This window comes from Apis mellifera, linkage group LG10 (assembly GCF_003254395.2).
Source record: "Apis mellifera strain DH4 linkage group LG10, Amel_HAv3.1, whole genome shotgun sequence".
NCBI lineage: Eukaryota > Metazoa > Arthropoda > Insecta > Hymenoptera > Apidae > Apis > Apis mellifera.
Genome location: NC_037647.1, coordinates 11836983 through 11855521, shown reverse-complemented (window position 1 = coordinate 11855521; position 18539 = coordinate 11836983). Strand labels below are relative to the sequence as shown.

At 22.3% G+C, this 18539-nt stretch overlaps 4 protein-coding genes across 6 annotated transcripts; 2 read left to right on the top strand and 2 right to left on the bottom strand.

Moving 5' to 3' along the window:
* Positions 1-130: 130 nt before the first annotated feature.
* On the bottom strand, positions 131-3785 carry LOC551682 (coiled-coil domain-containing protein 6). Its single transcript, XM_624071.6, has 6 exons — positions 3337-3785; positions 2074-2614; positions 1515-1650; positions 1323-1450; positions 1063-1157; positions 131-935 (listed from the first exon to the last, which is right to left on the bottom strand). Exons 1-6 carry the CDS (start codon positions 3556-3558, stop codon positions 780-782), a joined length of 1278 nt encoding a protein of 425 aa, XP_624074.1. The 5' UTR covers positions 3559-3785; the 3' UTR covers positions 131-779.
* A 667-nt stretch (positions 3786-4452) lies between these two features.
* On the top strand, positions 4453-5477 carry LOC725049 (nuclear nucleic acid-binding protein C1D). Its single transcript, XM_003251294.3, has 3 exons — positions 4453-4567; positions 4805-5046; positions 5160-5477. Exons 2-3 carry the CDS (start codon positions 4833-4835, stop codon positions 5330-5332), a joined length of 387 nt encoding a protein of 128 aa, XP_003251342.1. The 5' UTR covers positions 4453-4567; positions 4805-4832; the 3' UTR covers positions 5333-5477.
* A 1128-nt stretch (positions 5478-6605) lies between these two features.
* LOC409460 (bifunctional 3'-phosphoadenosine 5'-phosphosulfate synthase) lies at positions 6606-10143 on the top strand. The gene is made up of 6 exons (XM_026443296.1): positions 6606-6910; positions 7147-7950; positions 8070-8504; positions 8582-8791; positions 9541-9823; positions 9987-10143. Exons 1-6 carry the CDS (start codon positions 6875-6877, stop codon positions 10079-10081), a joined length of 1863 nt encoding a protein of 620 aa, XP_026299081.1. The 5' UTR covers positions 6606-6874; the 3' UTR covers positions 10082-10143.
* A 2040-nt stretch (positions 10144-12183) lies between these two features.
* On the bottom strand, positions 12184-18254 carry LOC100578404. 3 transcript variants are annotated; one of them, XM_016914479.2, is made up of 4 exons: positions 17408-18246; positions 17215-17324; positions 13068-17120; positions 12184-12997 (listed from the first exon to the last, which is right to left on the bottom strand). In XM_016914479.2, the coding sequence occupies exons 3-4, from the start codon at positions 17067-17069 to the stop codon at positions 12704-12706; spliced, it is 4296 nt and encodes a 1431-aa protein (XP_016769968.1). In that variant the 5' UTR covers positions 17070-17120; positions 17215-17324; positions 17408-18246; the 3' UTR covers positions 12184-12703. The 3 variants fall into 3 exon arrangements, with proteins under 3 accessions (XP_016769968.1, XP_026298982.1, XP_026298981.1); XM_026443197.1 differs by having other exon boundaries at positions 13080-17120; positions 17215-18254; XM_026443196.1 differs by having other exon boundaries at positions 17215-18246.
* Positions 18255-18539: the final 285 nt, after the last annotated feature.

Sequence of the window (18539 nt, the reverse complement as noted above, 5' to 3'; positions counted from 1 at the left end):
TTTCTTTGTTAATCGCTTTTTTTTTTACCTGTAATTGCATATTTTTTTAAGGCATATTAATTTGAAATGTCGTTCTCGCTCTTCTATTTTCATTATAAATATTAATCATACAAAATTATAGTTATGCAACTTGAAAACTATATTATCCACCATATTATGCCATATAATCAAATTATAAAAACTAATATTACAAGAAAAAAATATTAAAATTTAAATAGGTTACATAGTAACCGCTACAGAAATATTTATTTCTATTACCTATATACTTAAATTAAAAAGTAATATTTTTTTTTTCATACTACTACTTTGAAGATTTAAAAAATGCATTAGGTTATTTATAATAATAATAATAAAATGCAAAGGAAATTAGAACAGCGATCTTCCCATTAATTTTCATTCTGTTAGGCTATTTGAAGCAGTTCAGAATTTTTATATATGATTATTTTTGTTTTTTTATATTTCTTTTTGTTTTTTTCTTTTTTTAAAATTTTTTTTTATAAATACTATTTTATATATTTGAAGAAAGATTTAAGCGACTTGATACCAAATACAGAGCAATTCATAAAATATTCAATTTTATGGTTATTTCGAAACTAATTTATGCGCAATATACTATTATCATAAAAACAGAAAAAAATGACTGAAATGTTAAAAAACAAAATATTTTTAAAAATAACTCTCAAGTATGTTATACAATCACATAGCAAAAATGCATCAACAAAAAAGTACTTTATACGAATACACGATGAAATATTTGTTATTAGATGAATTCAACTGACTTATGTTTTAGTAATATCCATTGGTGATCCACCAGTTGTATTTGTAGTTGTATTAGTCGCAATTGGTGGACCACTTGGACTTACAATAGTTGGTGGAATTGCAGGTTTAATGAATCTATCTGATGTGCGCCTATTGGATGAGGTTACCACATGACCCTATTTAAAATTATTAAATATTTCAGATTAATACAATTTTAACATATATAATATATTATGTAATACATTAATTAAGATTAATTAATTAATATATTAATTATTGTAACTTAAAATAAATATAACTTACAGTGGAAGGAGGCGATGAACTTGCAAACGGAATTGTAGTAGGTTGTCCACAAGCATAACATCGATTTGTATTAAATCCCTCTCTGGTTGATGAACCTATAAATGATGTTGATATATATTAATAAATATATATTTCTATATAAACATATATATATAAGTAATAAATGATATTTCGCATAATGATATATAAATAATAATAATAATAATAATATACATAAAAATAATAAATTTATTTCATTTTTATTATGTTATTATGATTACCTGGACTTAGTGGTCTAGAGGAACTAGGTGAAGGATTGTATGGTACTGGGCTAGAAACAGTACGATTTCTAATATTTCCACCAGACATCACAATTTCATTGTAGTGCCGTTCTTCTTCCATTTCCAAACTAATAAATAAATTAAATTTAAATATCAAATTAAAATATTTATTTAATTTATAATATTATTTACCTAGATTCTGATTCCGAAAGATGTCTACATAAAGCTTCACGACGCTCTACTTCCAATTGCAATTTTCTCTGAAGTCTTAAATTTTCTTCACGAATTTGTTTTTCTTCATTTACATATCGTTGCATTTTTTCTGTATCTAAAATGTATATGTATAATAAATATGTATTTTACTATATATAATATGCTTTAAAATATCTATGTAAGTACTTTTTTTAATTATAATTATTTTTTTATTATAATTTTCTCATTTTTTAATTTAATATTTTCAATATTTTATTTATTTAATAATATTTTAAATGCTATGCAAAAGATTTATAACATTTTAATTTATAATTAAATTCTATATTACATTAAATGTTAAAAAATTAATAATAAAATATCAATGAAAATATTTAAATAAAATATTTTTTCCTTACTTTTTTGTAATTAAAATAATTTAGCAAACTGCAATATAATAGCATATTTAAATTGAATATTACAAATATAATACATTATTGTATTTTTATAAATTTCAAAACATACAAATAAATTCACATTATTGTATAATAAAAATTCTTACGTTCTTGTTGTGAAATAAACAAGGTATGTCTTAATCTGGCTACTTCACTTCTTAAAGTTTGAATATGTGCACTTAGACTGGTAGCAGTATCACCATTATTGATTTCTCTTGGCGAAGCAGGATCTGACACAGGTTGATCTAATTTTATTTGAAGCATTCGTTTTTCAGCTTCCAATTTATCCATTCTTTTCCATAATTTATTTACTAATGCTTCCTGTTCTTGTTCAAGTGTATTTTCAAGTTCTACTTTCTCTCTACGTAACTGTTCTAAATTGCTTTGTTTTGCAAGTGTTTCAGCTTCAAGTTTTTCTATCTTCCTCATTAACTTATTCACAAGGCATTCTTGTTCTTGTTCTAAAGTTTGTTCCAATCTACATTTTTCTTGACGCAATTGATTCAACTTTCTTGACAAATCATTTGTTAAACACTCTTCTTCTTGTTCATAATGATGTGCTAAAGTTTCTTTTTCTTTTTTAAGAGCTTGAATTTTTTTTAATAATGTATTACTTATAAATTCCTCTTCTTGCTCAGCTTTAGCTTGCTATAATATAATTCAACAAGAAAATTAACAAAATAATAAAATATTTAATTTATCACAATTTATTAAAATAGAAATATATGAAAATTAAAAATTATTATGAATTTCATTTTGAAATTAAATAATTTAAAATTTTGAATATAATTTTGAATAAAAAAAAATTAATTATATATTATATATAATTACAATTATTAATTTTATCAACATATTAATAACTATTTATATTAAACAATTTTCAAATTTATAGTATTTTATATAAATAATATAGAATCAAATATTTAAATTATTTTACAATTATTAAAAATTCATTAAAGATTTGTCTTTATTTATAAATGATATACATATAATTTATTTTTATTAAATAAAAAAATAAAAATAAATAAATCTAAAATTATTTTACAAAAATATCTTATGTAAATATTAATATATTGAATATAGTTAAATTATGAAAAATTAAATAAAAAAAAAAATTAAAATATAATCATATAAAAATATATATATTTCAAATAATATATAATATTGGAAAATAGTTATAATAAAAAGACATAATTTTGTATAAAAAATATTTTATAGCGAATAAATTCTTTTAATTTAACCTAAAATTAAATATTTTAAATATTGAGTAATGAGGTATGTCATTATAAAATATTTTGCAATTAAATAATATTTATAATTAATAAATAAATATATTATTTAGTTGATAAGATATACTACAAGAAACTTACTATAATGACAGAGGCTTGCCGAAGACCACGATTTTCTTCTTGTAATGCTTTTACTCTTAATTTATATGTTTCTAATTCAACTTTAAGAACACGATTATGCTGTTGTAGTGACTCAATTCTTTTTTGAAGTTGTTCTCTAGTTACAGGAGACGGTGGCATCATTATTGGCCCTCCGTCGATCGAGCTTGAATCGCTTTCAGATGCGCTATCACGGTCAGCCATTTTTCTTAGACGAAAATTTTTTAAAAACAACTTATAATTCTTTCTTTTTCATCGCACATTCAAATAAAGATGAACAATATCTTTTTTCTACTATGTAAGTATCAATTTTTTTTGTTAAAACTTCATTACTTTACATTAAAAATACTGTAATATTATAACATCCTACCACGACATGTGTTCTACCATAAAACAAATCAGCTGTTTGATTCTCCATGAATTACTTGTAAAGAAGATGTCAAATGTATTTCGAAAATGTAATTCCCTAGATTTTTAAGAACTTATTTTAAAATTGCAAATGTAGGGAATAATTAAGGGTTATTATATTTTATATTGATAACTATTGGTATTGAAATTCTGTTTAACAGAGAACACAAAAAATTAAAACGATTAATTTAAAACATAGATAATTTTTATTTTTATAAAGACAATTTACTGAAATTATTTATTGTAGAAGAATATTAATTCGAAAAAGATTTTTTTTTTAATATATTTGTTCTAATTTTTATTTAAAATTCTGGATTTTCTTAAATTTATGCTTTAATCATAGATTAAATTACATTGTATTAATTGAAGATTTTCAAAACTTCATTTTCTTCAGATCATAAAAAAATAATTTATTATATTAAACAATAACATTGACATATGTAAAAAAAAGTATACTGTACCTGAATTAAAAGAAAGTAAAAAAACAAAAATAATTTAAAAAAAAAATTATGATTGTTTTATTATTGTAATATAATCTAATCAAAATCAAATGTTTTGTAGAAATAACATTTTTTAAATATTTAAATTTTAATTTTTTTTATTATATCATTTATTATATTAAATATTCAAATAATAAGATAGATACATTTGTTATTTTTTACATGTAATAATGATTTCAAATTTCAGTTCTTATTTATAATGTTATCACGATCATGATAGTTAAATATAAAGTTAAGTTCACATGATAACATAACAAATTATTAAATTTTTGATTATATAAAAAAGTTTATAATAATCTTTCAAAGTAAGAAAAATAAATTAAAAAAATATTAAAATCTATCACATTGAAGAATAAATTGCAAATAATGTACAATATCCTAAAACAAATATTATCTTATGATTTGAAATTCTCATCATAAGAATCATCTAGATTGTGAATAAAAGAAGAAACTATTTTAAATTACTTTATAATAGAATATTTAATGGATATTTTTTTCTGTAAGATTGAAGGACTTCATTATACAAATTAAATAAATTATAGGTTAGAAGTGTCATCATCCGGAATAAACATGGATGCAGATTTTGAAGAATTGTCACACGATGCAGATATTATTACAAGAATTAAACAATTTCGCGATATAACGTTGAAAATTGAAGATACAATTAAATATGCTACAGATCCTGCGATATATGAAAAACTTTCTAACACAGATAAAATTGAATATAATCTATTAATGTCTTATTGTTTAAATAGTATGTTTTGGATGTATTTACGTGCAGAAGGTAAAATAAAAGAAAGAATTAATAATTATATAATAATTTAAAAAATTTTAATTAAATTTAATAAAATATGTGTTTTTATTAAATATTTTATATAAGATTTTGATTTTATATAGGAATTGATCCAGCAAAACATCGAATAAAATTAGAAAATGATCGTTTAAAGAAGTCTATGACACGTGCAAAACAAATTAATGACAAGAAAACTCTAATGCCTCATATAAACAAAGATGCAGCACAAAGGTTTGTTAGAAATGGATTATGGGAAATAAAAAATAAAAAAAAGTAATATGAAAATGATATAAATAATATAAATTATAAATAAATGTATTGTATTGATTTAAGTATAATAGTGCATTAAATTTATAAAAAAAACATGTTTTAAATATATATTTATGTGTATTTTAAATTTATTAGAAAATAAACATTTTTTTTAATGAATTAATTTTTATATATAAAGTTTTAAAATTATATACATAATATACTTTTGAATAAATAACTAATATAATATTTTATATATATAATTCTTTTTTTTCATATATATTTAAAAAAAAAATCTTTAAATATAAGAGAGATATATATTTTTTAGAATACATATATTTATTTATTATCATAATTTTGTTTATATCCTTGAATAAATATTTATAATCTTAGAATAAAAATAATATTATATTCAAATAATATATTCAAATATGAAAAAAGTATTAATCTATGTCAATAAATCAATAAATCAATACTTAACATAAATAAAATCCATTAATCTATTATATAATATAAATAATTACGTATTACATAAATTTTATTTATACTTTTTTAAGATAAATAAATATTAAAGAATTAAGAATACAATTTCATATAAAATAATGAAAAAAATAGATATCTTGTAGGAATGATTGAAAATATTATTAAAATATTTAATATAGTGATTATTAAACTACGTTTTTAAATATTCAATTATATATTCGAACATCTCTATTTTTAATTTATTCAGATTTTCAAAATAAATCAAAATATATATTGTTAGGTTATATAAACGATATTTTTGGATCTATTAAACCTATGTATTTTGTAATTAAAGTGCAACGCAACAGATATATTGAATAATAATTCGTATGTATACTATTTTCCTAACTATCCAAATATATTATACATATATATATAGAATAGATAAAATGTCCAATAATAAAATATATAATAGTGAAAAAAAAATTTATAATCATTATAATACTAATTATAGTTTATAATATTAGTTTTGTAATGTCTAATATTTTATTTTTATATTAAAATATTTTTCTAAATTTTTAAAACATAATAAATATATTACTAATAATTTAATTGTATTTATTCAATATTCTCCTAATTAGAATTAATAATATATAAATATAAAATACATATATTTAGTTTTTTTATTTAATAACATATTTAAAATTATAATGAATTTATATTCTTGAAATGTTAAAGATAATTAAGAAATAGAATAAATGTATTACAATTATAAATTGACATCGTTTGTTAAAGTGTTAACATTTCGAACTAGTTTTATAGTATAGTATGATTAGAGCATATTTCGTATTATTCACTATTGCAGTTGTGTATCACTGACACGAAATAGAATTTCTTATTTTTTATTTATTTAATTTTAATGTTCAAAAACATATATAAATCGCAATAAAATCAAAATTTATTTTCTTATTTTTTTTTAAAAACAATTATTTTTATATTAAATATTTAATATATTAAAATTTTATCTTACATTCGCGATCAATTGCCACGTATACAAGTGCATTCATAAATATATATATATTTACGAAGTCAAAGATATAATATAGTTATGTCAAACGAAACTCCAAATAAACGTATGATGACGGTACATATCATTTATATTTTCTAAGATATTTTTATTAAGAAACATATACGTACAATACATAATATTTAAAATGTTTATATATATTTATTTTAATTTAACTCTTAAGACAGATGAGTTCTTTTTATTATTTTATAGATAAAATTATTTAAATTTTAGAATTAATAAGAATATTTAAAATTAATATTTTATATTTATTTTTTTAATTTTTGTATTATAAATAATAAAATTTTTATTAGACTTGTAGCAATGTATCAGAGCAAGCACATCATGTATCAAGAGCAAAACGTGGACAAGCAATAGGCAGTATAAGAGGTTTTCGAGGATGTACAGTTTGGTTAACAGGCCTTTCTGGTGCAGGAAAAACTTCCATAGCTTTTCAAGTTGAAGCTATTTTAGTTAATCATGGAATTGCTGCTTATGGACTTGATGGAGATAATGTAAGAAGTGGTTTAAACTGCAATCTTGGTTTTAGCAAAGAAGATAGAAAAGAAAATATAAGAAGAGTTGCAGAAGTAGCAAAATTATTTGCCGATAGTGGTCAAATTTGTTTATGTAGTTTTGTATCACCATTTGAAGAAGATAGACAAATGGCAAGACAAATTCATAAAATGTCGGATCTTCCATTTTTTGAAATTTTTGTTGATACACCTCTTAATGTGTGTGAAGCTAGGGATACGAAAGGATTATATAAAAAAGCACGTGAAGGCACAATCAAAGGTTTTACTGGAATAGATCAGATGTATGAAAGACCAACAAATCCTGATTTAGTGGTAATCACTGAAAACTGTACTCCAGAAGAATCAGCTGCAACTGTTATTGATCTTCTGGAGAAACATTGTATTATACCAATACTTCAAAAACCTTCTATACCAATACGGGAGTTGTTCATTCCAGAATCACGAATATCTTCTGCCAAAACAGAAGCAGCTACTCTTCAGAGTTTAGAAATTAGTGAAATAGATGTACAATGGCTCCAAGTTTTAGCAGAAGGTTGGGCAGCACCTCTTACCGGTTTTATGAGAGAACATCAATATCTTCAGGTATATAATATACATATATAATATATATTAATATAAAATATAAAGTAATAATATAAAAATAATATTAAAAATTCAATTATTATTATTACAAGCATAAACTATTTTTAAAATATTTTTAGACTCAACATTTAAAATGTCTTCTTGAAGATGATAAAGAAATTAACCAATCAATTCCCATAGTCCTTGCTGTACATGCAGAGGATAAGCAACGTTTGAATGGGCTTTCAGCTTTTACATTGAAATATAAATATAAACCTCTTGCAATATTACGTAGGCCTGAATTTTATTTTCACAGAAAAGAAGAAAGATGTGGTTGGCAATTTGGTACTAACAATTTAGGACATCCATATGTAAAAATAATTCATGAATCTGGCGATTGGTTAGTAGGTGGTGATGTAGAAGTTATTCAAAGGATTAGATGGCATGATGGTCTAGATAAATATAGACTTACTCCAAATGAAATTAGAGCAAAATGTAGAAAAATGAAAGCTGATGCTGTATTTGCATTTCAACTTAGAAATCCTATACATAATGGTCATGCATTATTAATGCAAGTATGTTAATTTGTTAACTTATAATAAATTTATATAATAAATTTTTTTGCATAAATATTTTATATTTGTATTTATAGGATACAAAAAAACGCTTATTAGAAGATAGAGGATTTAAAAATCCTGTTTTATTGTTACATCCTCTGGGTGGTTGGACAAAAGATGATGATGTACCATTACATACAAGAATTCTACAACATGAAGCTGTACTTAATGAAGGAGTATTGGATGCTAGTTCTACATTATTAGCAATTTTTCCAAGTCCAATGATGTATGCAGGACCAATTGAGGTAAATTTTAATTATATTTTCATTTGTTTTATAATTAATAAAATAATACAATACAATAAAATAATACAATAAAATAAATAAAATTATAATATTGCTTTTATTATTTTTTTATTTATAATTGCATTTCACAAATATTCTTAAAATTTATTTGTAAATTTAATTATTATCGATTTTAAGATTTGATAATATTACTATGTTTATATTATATACATTTATTATTTATATTATAAAATAAATTTCGTAGAGTTAGATTAAAATCTGGCAATTTGAATTAATTATTATACTGCTTTTTTTAATTTAATCATTGAAAACTTCTTTAAGAAGACTATTATTTTTTTCACATTGATTATGTGATCATTATATATATATATTTTTAATTATATATACATATATATAATTTCTACATATATATACATATATATATAAAATATAATGGAGAATAAGAAATAGAGTATACAAAATATAAAAGATTTAAATTTTATTATAAGAAATATAAGAATAAAACAATAAAAATAAATTAATAATTTAATAATTTTATAACATTAAATATTTTTGTATAATATATATATATATATATATAAAATATATATAAAATATATATATATATATAAAATTTATAATAAAAACATAAAAATGTAGAATTATATAACTTTACTGATTGAGATTTTAAAATTATATTGTTATCTTGTAGAAAATTCTATATAATAACATGTCAGATGGAATTTTATATCCATTTTATTTATTATTAGGTACAATGGCACGCAAAGGCCAGAATGAATGCTGGTGCTAACTTTTATATTGTTGGAAGAGATCCTGCTGGTATACCACATCCTAATAAAAATGCAACACCAGATGGAAATCTTTATGATCCTACTCATGGAGCCAGAGTTCTCTCAATAGCTCGAGGTTTACAATCACTAGAAATCATACCATTTAAAGTTGCAGCATATGATAAAAAATATAAAAAAATGTCTTTCTTTGATGAGAAACGAAAAGAAGATTTTGAATTTATATCAGGGACAAAAATGCGTTGTATGTATAATAATATATATATGTATATTACATACATATGTATATAAAATATGTTTATTTATATATTATATTTCTAAAAAAAACATCTATTATTTAATATAAATTAAAAACTTGATTTAATAAAAAAATAGAAGTTTAAAACATATATAATGTTTTTTTATAGGTTTAGCAAAAGCAGGTAAAAATCCACCTGATGGCTTTATGTCATCCAAAGCGTGGATTGTTCTTGCACAATATTATCAAAATTTAGAGAAATAAAAATTTATCATGAAACATGTTAAAAATTATTGCAAACACTTAAAAGAAAAGTGTTTATCTTGAAAAAAATAAGTAAAAAAAATATTAAAAATGATATGATATTAATATCATTTGTATATTTGTACATTTTTCTTGTACAGTACAGTAATTTCAATATTTATCTATTTTAGATAACTTAATATATATATATATATATATATATATATATATATATATATATATATATATATATATATATATATGTATATATATATGTATGTATATATATTTATTCTTAACGTATAATATATACGTTAATTTTATTTTATATAAAATTTAATTGTATTTTCTTCATAAGAATTTTATAAAAATATATATATAATATATATAATATATGATTTATTATTGTATTTAAAAGATATATATTACCCTACATTAAAAAGTTATATCTAATTTAATAAGATATAGAAAAATATAATTAGAATAAATATCTGTAAAATATTTTAAATATAGAGATATTTAATATTCAAATTTTTTTATTACTACAATAAAATACAAATATAATTTATAAAAGTTTGATTGCATAGAAAAATGAATAAAAGTTAAAATTGAAAAATTAAAATATGCGAATATATGATTTATTATAATATGTGATAAATAAAAAATATATTTCGTAAAAGTTTTAATAATTATGCAATATTCAGTATAAACCGGTAATCATACTATAAGTTAATAATAAGTTATAATAAATAAGATTCTATAAGAAAAAAAATTAATATAAAATTTTTTGGAAAAAATTAATTTTGAAAATTTATAACAAACAGTTTCAATGAATATATATTTTTAGTTACGTGTTATTATGTTACTAATTATTTCTATTCAAGTTAATGTTTATAAGCACTGATGATAATATGATTAGTAATATATAACAAAAAGTGTTTCTTATTTTTTATTTTTGTATTTTATATTACAACAAAAGTTTAGTACTTTAAAAAAACAATAAATTTCTTAAACTAAAAATATTTGTGATAGATCGATTATGGTGGAAAAAATATATTGATCATCAAAGTTGCTAAATTTTAATGTAAACTCTTTATTTTCATTTTTTATATTTCTTTACCATTATTTATATATAAAAAAAAAACAAAAAATAGATAATCAATACGTAATAAACAATAAATAAAATAAAAAATTTTTGAAAAATTAAAAAATGTAAAATTTTATTGTATTCAATCATTTTTTTTCATTGAAAAAAAGTTATGTATGCGGTGACAGAAATTTTTAACAATAGTTATAATTCGATAAATAATATTCAGAAACACTCTTTGCTATTTCAACCTATAAAATTATTATTATTATTATTATTATTATTATGTTTATAAACACTAATATAAATAAAGATAATATAATGGCATAATGAAATGGCAAGATAGCCAAGTCTTTATACTTCCTTTGCATATCTAATTTTTAAAATCGATTTTCCCAAAAACGAAATTTCGGATGAAAAAAATGTATTAAATTTTTTTTTATTTTTTCAGAAAAAATTATCTTTTACCTGGCTGTATAGTAGTCACAATGACGAATTTTTCAATAAAATGTATACAAAAATTTTAATTGTATATAAATACATAAATTTGACTGTACTTTTATATTTTAATAATACAGAAGTACAGTTTCTATTATTAAAAATTTCTAATTTATTATAATATGAAAAATTATTATCATAAAGCCAAAAGAAAAAAAAAAAAGAAAAAAGAAAAAAAAAGAAACAAATATTAACTCTTGAGCATTATATAATATATAAAAGTCTATAATAAATCTATAATATTTAACCATACAAAATTATATTAAAAATATATATAAATATATTTGACAGATTGGAAAAATATTTTTGTATAAAGTTATGCAAAAAAATTATTGAAAAAATCAAAAATATTTGACAATTCCTTAATTTACTATTCTTTATAACTATAAAATGCATGACTTTTTTAAAAATATTTCCAGTCCTTTACAAATTAAAAAACAAAGAATACTTATAACATAAGTATAAATAAATAGGTAACAAAGTATTAGTAATCAAAAAGCAAAAAGTAAATGAATTTAAATCACAAACAATTTATAAGTAGACATGTGGTTATGAACAATGTTAATTTTATTAATCTTGAAATTTTGTATTTGCATTATCAAATAAAATACTTATTCATCTTTTATAGATTTGTACAAAATATTTTATATATCATACTACAGATATTTTTATTTATTTTATATAGTTAAACGAAAATTTTGTATCGAAAAACATTATGAAGATAAAATTTGTTATATCATTCTTTTTACAATCTTAAATTGGTTTTAATAAGTATTTTCACACAGTAAATTAATCTTACAAAACTGCTATTTTGACAGCAGATAACTATTCTGCCCTTTGGATACATAATTAATGTTTTAACATAATGAAACCTATATATACTGAAAGTAAATATACATTTTAGAATATTCTGAAATTGGGTCTATAGGAATGTGATTTAACCCCTACTTATTTATATCAAATAAACATTTTTTTTAAATGTACGATTACCACAATAAAACTGTAAAAATCATTCTTTTATACAAAGCATATCGCAAATATAAAATGCGAAATTGAATTCAATTATTATACATAATAGATGCAGTAGCTAAATTGACTTCTGTATTTGCATCAGTTAAATCAGGTAAAGATAACATCACTGGGATCACTTGTATTTTTCCTGAATCATCTTCTTGTTGCAAGTGAACTACAGCACCTGATTGTAGTATTTCATTTGTCATCATTTCATCTGCCATAATTTCTGCAGGTTCAATATTATCTGCAGTTACTTCTTCAGTATAAACAGTTGTATCTTCCATATTCATTATAACTTCTGCTGCATCCGAAGCTTCTCTGGATGTTTCTTCATATTCCTAATAAAATATAAAAAGTTAATTTAATATAAATAAAATAAAATTATAAAAAAAAAAAAATTATATTTACTTGTTCATATACTTGTTCGTATTCTTCTGCTATTTCTTGTTCTTCAAATTTAACTATCTGTTCTTCTTCAAATTTAACTATTTGCTCTTCTTCGAACTTAACTATTTGTTCCTCCTCAAATTGTTGATCTGTTTGTTCTTGATATTCATTTTCAGGAACTTGAGGCTCTGTATTAGCTAAGACTTCTTGTTCATGCTCAGAACAAGAAGAATCTTCTTGTACTTTAGCTTTAATATTTCGACCAAGTACTATTCTTTTAAATCCAGATCCTCCTAAACTTTCATGTCGCCTTTCATGTTTATTTTTATCACCTAAATATTTAAAACGTTGTCTACACACACTACAAGAATATGGTCGTTCATTTGTATGAGTTCTCTCATGACATACAAGAGCACTAACTTGTTTACATCTCCAAGGACAATATCTACACTGTAAAGGTCTTTCATCACTATGTCTATTTTGATGATGCTTAATCAACTGTATTTTAGTCTTTAAATTAAATCCACAGATTTCACAAGTGTATGGCCTTTCTTCAGAATGAGATATCATATGAGTTTTTAATCTGAGTTGATTTACAAATCTCTTCGGACAATGTGGACATGGCAAAGTTCCTTCTAATCTGTTATGTGTAACCATCATATGATGTCTTAATCTTACTTCAGATGTAAATGTTAGTTCGCAATCTAAACATTTCATAGGATCTTTTTCCATATGTGTATTTTTAATATGTGTCCTCAAAATCATTTCTGTTTTAAATGTTTTATTACAATGATAACACGATGCTCTTTTCTTTTCTGGTGGTCCATCTATATCTTCCTTTACAACACCAGGAAGCAATTCATTATGTATGTGAGACATATGCCATTCTAATGATCTAGTTGAAATCATTGATCTATTACATATATGACATGTATATTGTCTACCATCCTTATGAACTCGGTTTCTGTGTATAACAAGTGTTGAGTGATTTGGAAATTTTTCGCCGCATACTTGACACGAACATTCTTTTAACCCTCTACTATCAGTTTTCTCATGTACTCTCATGTGTAATCTTAAACCATCTCGTCTATTAAATCCAACACCGCAAGTATCGCATCGATATTGGCGTTGATCTTCATGAATTCTTACATGTTGTTTTAAAGTTGAACTATTTTTAAACATTTTATCACAGTGTGGACACTGGATAGTATATGCTTTATGAGTATGCATATGCTTTGAAAGACTATAAAATGGTACTAATTTATGACAAACAGGGCATTCTCTTTTATTACCAACAGGTTGATGTTTACGTATTCTATGGTGTCTAAGACTTGCAGGATTTTTAAAATCAGCTCCACAATCTTCACACAAATAGGCTCTTAATGTTGTGTGTACAGATTTCAAATGAAAACTAAGTTTTTGTTTGAATGCAAACTTTTTAGGACATTTTGGGCATTGATATATTTTTTCCCAACTCATGTGTTGTGTTTTTACATGTTGATCTAATGTCCCTTGATGTTTAAACTTTTCACCACATACATCGCATAATTGTCCATACATACTGTCACAATGTTTTTGTTCATGCTGACGTTTTTTTCCTTTTGAATCTAACATCATGTCACAATATTTACATAATAATTTTTTTATACAAATTACATTATGATTGCGTTTTGCTTTATTTGTTGGAAATTCTTCCATACAATCTTCACAAAAATGCATAATTTTATAGTCATGCATTTTCAAATGTTCTTCAAGAACATCTTTTGAAGCAAATGTTTCTGGACAATAATCACATTCTAAATAATGTTCCTCTGGAATATAATCTGCTGGTTGACTTTCGTCTATCAAATCAGGTAAATTATTTTTAAGCACTGCGTTATTTCTATCTTCATAAAGAGAAATAATATCCTCATCTTTTAATCTTGTAATTACAATTTTACTTTGTTTTAAGTATTCTTGAAAATCTTGTAAATTTTTTTCTTTTTCTCCTAAAATTCTTGTTAATTTTTCAATATTTCCTTCCGTATACGATTCATCTAATTCTTTTTGAAGAGATTCTTTTTTCTTTTTTGCTTCTTCCCATTTCAACTTAAGTTTTGCTAAACGCGATAAATACTCTTCGGTATTTACATAAGCATTTTCATTAGTAGATTTTTCTTTGACCGATTCTATAATTTCTGAAGTATCATCTTCAATTTTAACGTTTTCATTAAATTCATTATCATCTTTATTAAACTGTATGTCTATAACAGTATCATTCTCTATATGTGTAAAAGAACTTTGATTATCTTGCCTTTCATTACGCTTAAAATAACGAGTTTGAGATTCTTCAAGTTTTAAAGGATGCGAAATATTAGCATGTCCACCTAATACTTTTTCTCGCTTTTTCTTATATTCTTCTATTTGCTCTTCTATAATCTGTTCTCTTATTTCGGATTTTTTTGTTCGTTCTGAAAATAAATCTTTTTCTTTTGTAGCTAATGTTTCATATCGTTTTAAAATTTTTTCCATTGGTTTAATGTCAAAATTTTTCTTCAATGTAGATTTATCATCCTTTTTCTCTAATGGTTTATCCATTTTTTTAACTTTCACTAACAATATCTCATTTGGTTTAGATCCTTTCACTGTAACATACATAATCCCATCTTCTTGATTGCTGTTAATGTTTAAAGAATTATTAACATCTAGTTTTTGTACTTTTAAATCTTTATGACTTCCAGTTTTATCAGAAATATTGGACTGACAAATATTTTCATCAGTTTCTTCTATGGATCCTTTTTTATTTTGCAATAATAATCTGCGCTTTAATATGTTTGGTTGTTTTGAACATTCTTTTGTACTTTCAGTATTATATATAGTTTCAGAATTAATGATGCTATGTGATTCAATAGATTGATTATTACTCTCTGTATCTTCTATTTTAATATATGTTTTTAAACGCGTATCATAATTATATGTCGTTTGATTACAATCAATATTTTTATTATCTGATATTGAATTATTATCGGAAACAAAAATTGACTGCGAACTTTGTTTGATGTTTTCTTTTTGTTGAAAATGTCGTCTTTTTGCATTTGGTATTACTACTTCATCATCAGAATCTGCAACATCAGAACTATCAGGTTGAAAAGGAGGATCATCTGGATCAAACTCTTCTATAGATTCATTGTCATCACTGTTTTGTAGAATAGTTGAATCTTCAAAAATTTCGAGTTCAGTTTTACTTTCTGATTTTTCAAGATTTACTTTTCCACTTTTTGAAAGCTCTTGATCATTTTTTTTTAACGAAAAGATTGCAGATATTTTTGGTACAGAAGCATGTTCATTATTTTCTTTACTTGTAGATGGATTTGTTGCAATACTCTCAACAACATTCTCCGTTTGCTTTTCAAAATTTCCTACAGGTTGAATTTTATTTAATTCTATATTTTTTGTTGCTGTATCAGTCAGAGTAATATGAATAGATTTTAATTTAACTTCTGCTTTCTTAATTTGCATAAAAAATTTATAGCTCATTTTTAAGTCACAAATACAATCCATACACATTTGAGTTGATAAACTATCATATGGATTTATTTCTTCCAAATGTTTTATTTGTTGACTTAATCTCATTTGATTACCTTTTTCACTAAAAATATCAACTAACGGAAGTTTTAAACCAGCACAAGTTCTACAATATTTTCTTAATTCCTGTTTTGTTTGTTCCAATATTGATAATTTCTTTTGTGCAGATATTTTATTGTGCAAAGAAATTTTAGTTAATTCATTTAAGCTATTTGCATCATGAGTCAATAATTTTACACGCGGTGTTATTCTTTTTAATTCATTAATATTTTTAATTTGACCAAATACTTCTTTGTTTGATATTATACCAGATTTGTTTGATTTATATGTTGTTCTAATATCATTGTCATATGCATTTTGAATATTACTACCAATATGTTGAAGGTTATGCAATTTTACTTCACTATAATTATGATCCTTGTTTTTAATTTCAGTGTGCTGCATTTTTGATCTAGTCATTTAAAATATTTCCATTGTATTTTAAATGTATATTTAAAAAATTTGTATAACCTAAGGAAAAAAGCAATAAAAACTTAATAAAATCTAATATATATATATATATATTATTAATAAAATATATATTAATAAAGATAAATATATTTACCTGATTTTTATGTAAAAATGAAAATCCTTGTAACATTACTTGTGCATGCTGTGATTATGATATTTATTATTTTTTTTAATTTTTTATAAAATTATTACATATAGCACATCCTATTAATATAATTTTATTGATTTAAAAAGTAATAAAAATTAGTTAAACTAGATAATATATGTTATTGTTACTTGTAAAATACCGTCGTTATTGATATTTCCAAGCTCTTGAAGTTCACGTCTTTTCTTGCAAAATTAAAAAAATTTTCGATTTTCTTTTTCAAGAAAGATTGAATTTTTTTATTATCACCGTAAGACAAATATAAAATTATATATTCATAGTCACAGGTATTCATTTTTCATTCAAATTGAGGTTAAGTGAATATAATCATTAGGAGTACGTACTCCTATACTGAATCATAACGCAAATGTAATTACTATGCGTTATATTAGTTTTTAAATTCGTTAATTTTACTATACAATACTCCTAATCAGAAAGAGTAATAACGTTATTCAAAAGTTTTTCCAAACTCTAGCTAATATAATTTCTTCGTAATGATATCCAGATGGCGCAACGTAATGGCGCCTGTAGTGTATATTATTTTTGATCTACGCAACGGACATTCTACAGTTCCGAAATTCATGACTAGTTTTCATTAGCCATAGAACATTTTCGTATGTATTACTCTACAACATGTTATAAAGATTTGTCATAAAATACGAACCAAGAGATGTAATTTCGTAAAAAGAATCGACTAATCTACGCACACTCTGAGATGAAAATTTACACCACGTTCAACTATCGTGTTCTGAAATTCCTTTACTGAAGCTATGACGTTGCTTACGTTCATAATGGCCGCGATTGTGACTTTGTTATTAAAAATATTAAATGTGGAAAATTAAATTTAGTACTCAGCATATATCAAGTACGTAACGATAAAATATGTAATAATAAAATAAAATTTATATTTTAATTATTTTTACCAATATTTATTATATAAATTTCATGTATTACGTACCCATTTGTGCATGAAATCACGAACGATTTAATTGATTAAACAGAAAATTTAACTCTTTTTATATATTCTTATAAATTATAAATTTATAATTTATAATAAATTATATTTCTTTAAAAAGTTTTTATATATATTGTTTAATCTATTATAAAAGAATACTTGATAACTTTTGAAGCATTATCATACGATTTAAATAATATAAGAATTTCTTAAAAGCGTCTTAAATACGTCTTATTAAAGTATTAAATTACTTTTCTTATAAATCACAATATTTTCAGGATGTCTTATTTATAAAATATATCTTTAAAATATATTTTAT

What these genes read in the sequence shown, in the direction of transcription:
- LOC725049 (XM_003251294.3), top strand. Translation starts at nt 4,833, where the DNA reads ATGGATGCAGATTTTGAAGAATTGTCACACGATGCAGATATTATTACA. An exon ending in GATGTATTTACGTGCAGAAG is followed by an intron (nt 5,047 to 5,159) that starts GTAAAATAAAAG and finishes GATTTTATATAG; the next exon opens with GAATTGATCCAGCAAAACAT.
- LOC409460 (XM_026443296.1), top strand. Translation starts at nt 6,875, where the DNA reads ATGTCAAACGAAACTCCAAATAAACGTATGATGACG. An exon ending in CAAATAAACGTATGATGACG is followed by an intron (nt 6,911 to 7,146) that starts GTACATATCATT and finishes AATTTTTATTAG; the next exon opens with ACTTGTAGCAATGTATCAGA. An exon ending in GAGAACATCAATATCTTCAG is followed by an intron (nt 7,951 to 8,069) that starts GTATATAATATA and finishes AAATATTTTTAG; the next exon opens with ACTCAACATTTAAAATGTCT.
- LOC100578404 (XM_026443196.1), bottom strand. Translation starts at nt 17,069, where the DNA reads ATGACTAGATCAAAAATGCAGCACACTGAAATTAAAAACAAGGATCAT. An exon ending in ACGAACAAGTATATGAACAA is followed by an intron (nt 12,998 to 13,067) that starts GTAAATATAATT and finishes ATATTTTATTAG; the next exon opens with GAATATGAAGAAACATCCAG.
- LOC551682 (XM_624071.6), bottom strand. Translation starts at nt 3,558, where the DNA reads ATGGCTGACCGTGATAGCGCATCTGAAAGCGATTCAAGCTCGATCGAC. An exon ending in GGCAAGCCTCTGTCATTATA is followed by an intron (nt 2,615 to 3,336) that starts GTAAGTTTCTTG and finishes ATTATATTATAG; the next exon opens with CAAGCTAAAGCTGAGCAAGA. An exon ending in CTTTCGGAATCAGAATCTAG is followed by an intron (nt 1,451 to 1,514) that starts GTAAATAATATT and finishes TTTATTTATTAG; the next exon opens with TTTGGAAATGGAAGAAGAAC.